The 2,556-nt window shown below is 50.8% G+C and overlaps 1 protein-coding gene across 1 annotated transcript; it reads left to right on the forward strand.

The window, feature by feature from the left end:
• Positions 1 to 1,063: 1,063 nt before the first annotated feature.
• hdac6 (histone deacetylase 6) lies at positions 1,064 to 2,534 on the forward strand (the record flags this gene model as incomplete). The annotated part of the gene is given in 6 exon segments (XM_035677350.1): positions 1,064 to 1,241; positions 1,331 to 1,467; positions 1,558 to 1,764; positions 1,857 to 1,994; positions 2,087 to 2,233; positions 2,318 to 2,534. Coding segments are annotated over 6 exon segments (969 nt in total), but the record flags the coding sequence as incomplete, so codon positions are not given.
• Positions 2,535 to 2,556: the final 22 nt, after the last annotated feature.

Raw genomic sequence — 2,556 nt, forward strand, 5'->3', positions numbered from 1 at the left:
CTCTGTTTCTGTCTCTCTCTCTCTGTCTCACTCTCTCTCTGTCTCACTCTGTCTCTGTCTCTGTCTCACTCTGTCTCACTCTCTGTCTCACTCTGTCTCACTCTGTTTCTGTCTCACTCTCTCTCTGTCTGTCTCTGTCTCACTCTCTCTCTGTCTCTCTCTCTCTCTCTCTCTGTCTCTCTCTCTCTGTCTCACTCTGTCTCTGTCTCTCTCTCTCTCTGTCTCGCTCTCTCTCTCTGTCTCACTCTCTCTGTCTCGCTCTCTCTCTCTGTCTCACTCTCTCACTGTCTCTCTCTCACTCTGTCTCTGTCTCACTCTCTCACTGTCTCACTCTCTCTCTGTCTCGCTCTCTCTCTCTGTCTCACTCTCTCTGTCTCGCTCTCTCTCTGTCTCACTCTCTCACTGTCTCTCTCTCACTGTCTCACTCTGTCTCTGTCTCTCTGTCTGTCTCTCTCTGTCTCACTGTCTCACTCTCTCTGTCTCACTCACTCTGTCTCACTCTGTCTCTGTCTCTCTCACTCTGTCTCTCTCTCTATGTCTCACTCTCTCATTGTCTCTCTCTCTCTGTCTCACTGTCTCACTGTCTCACTCTCTCTCTGTCTCACTGTCTCACTCTGTCTCTCTGTCTGTCTCACTCTCTCACTGTCTCACTCTCTCTCTGTCTCACTCTCTCTGTCTGTCTCTGTCTCACTCTCACTGTGTCTCACTCTCTCTTTCTCACTCTGTCTCACTCTCTCTCTGTCTCACTCTGTTTCTGTCTCACTCTGTCTCACGCTGTCTGTCTCTCTGTCTGTCTCACTCTCTCTGTCTCACTCACTCTGTCTCTGTCTCACTCTGTCTCTCTCACTCACTCTCTCTGTCTCACTCTCTCTCTGTCTCACTCTCTCACTGTCTCACTCTATCTGTCTCACTCTGTCTCTCTCTCTATGTCTCACTCTCTCATTGTCTCACTCTCTCATTGTCTCTCTCTATCTCTGTCTCACTCTGTCTCACTCTCTCACTGTCTCACTCTCACTCTGTCTCTCTGTCTCACTCTGTCTCTCTCTCTATGTCTCACTCTCAGGGAGGTTATAACTTATCATCCATCTCTGACTCCATGGCCATGTGCACCAGCGTGTTGCTAGGAGACCCTCCTCCCTCCTTGGCAACGCCCCTCCCCCCTCCTCATCACAGCGCCGTGGCGACAATCAACGAGGTCATCGGCCACCACGCCCCCTACTGGAGCTCACTGAGGATACACAGTCAGTCCATTATTGGTTTCTGTTTCATTTATTCTTGATTTTATTTATTTTTATTTTTATATATAATATAATAACTTCCTGTCTTTCAGTCGCAGAGTCTGTGCGGGCGTCCCTGCCCTCCCTGAAGCATCGTGGGAAACGTAGTTCTAAAGGAAAAGGCAGGAAGTCTGAGCAGAGCAGCACAGACAGACCGCCGCTGCCCCCTACAGGACAGGAGGACACGACGGTAACACAGAGTTCAGATTCATCAACATCACAACGAAAAAACAAACAAAGTCCGAGTGTTGTTTCCTGTTTGTTGTTTTTATCCAATCAGACGCAGCGCAGTCTGGAGCAGCTCACGCAGGGATTGGCCGGTTTGGACATCAGTCAAACCTCAGCCGCTCCTGCTGCGTCTACCCCTGTGGGCGGGGCCAGACCAAAGGTCCGCCCCAGTCCGGAGAAGGTCGCCTGCGAGGGTGAAGTGAAGGAGGAGTCATCTGAGCAGAGCCAATCAGCAGAGAGCACGGCGCCGCCGACCCAGGTCAGCTGATTGTTGTGAAGAAGGATTCACACTTCTTCTTTCGCACTGTAACGTCAGTATTTTATACTTCCTGTCTCATTAACTGCTCGCAGGCTGTTGTCGCGGCAACGTCAGAGTCGGTTGCCGCCGGAGACGAGGCTGTTGGCAAAGTGGGGGCGGAGCCAGAGGGAGCGTGTGGTTGGTCTAAGCCTGAGGCGTCTGTGGAGCTGCTGTGTGGAGGACAAACCGACGTCAGGAACTATTATTTTATATCAATGAATTTAATAATCAATAATCAATCAATAATCAATTAATAATCAATCAATAATTCGTCTGTCCTCAGGCCACTCTGTATGTGGTGGACCCTCTGCCCTGGTGTCCTCACCTGGATGCTGTTAAGCCCCTCCCCCCCTCAGGTATCGATATCTTCCAGGTGTGTGAGGACTGCGGCTCCGACGCGGAGAACTGGACCTGTCTCACCTGCTACCAGGTGACCTGTCTCACCTCATCTTCTCACACGCTGTCTCACTGCTGTTGGCGTAAAGTGTCTCACCTGTCCTCCGCTCTGTCTTAGGTGTTCTGTGGTCGTTACGTTAACGAGCACATGGTGACTCACGGCGTCGTATCCGAGCACCCGATGGTCCTGAGCTTCTCCGATCTGTCTGTGTGGTGTTACCTGTGTGAGTCCTACGTCCACAACCAGGTAACGTCTCCTGGTGACACCTGCTCACCCTGACTGCAGTCTGTAATGTGGATTCCTGAAGTCATTGTGGTTTTCACTCTACAAGATTGATCAGTAATCAATACTCTCAT

This window comes from Morone saxatilis, unplaced genomic scaffold (assembly GCF_004916995.1).
Source record: "Morone saxatilis isolate NCDOM2014 unplaced genomic scaffold, NCSU_SB_2.0 Contig505, whole genome shotgun sequence".
Classification (NCBI taxonomy): domain Eukaryota; kingdom Metazoa; phylum Chordata; class Actinopteri; family Moronidae; genus Morone; species Morone saxatilis.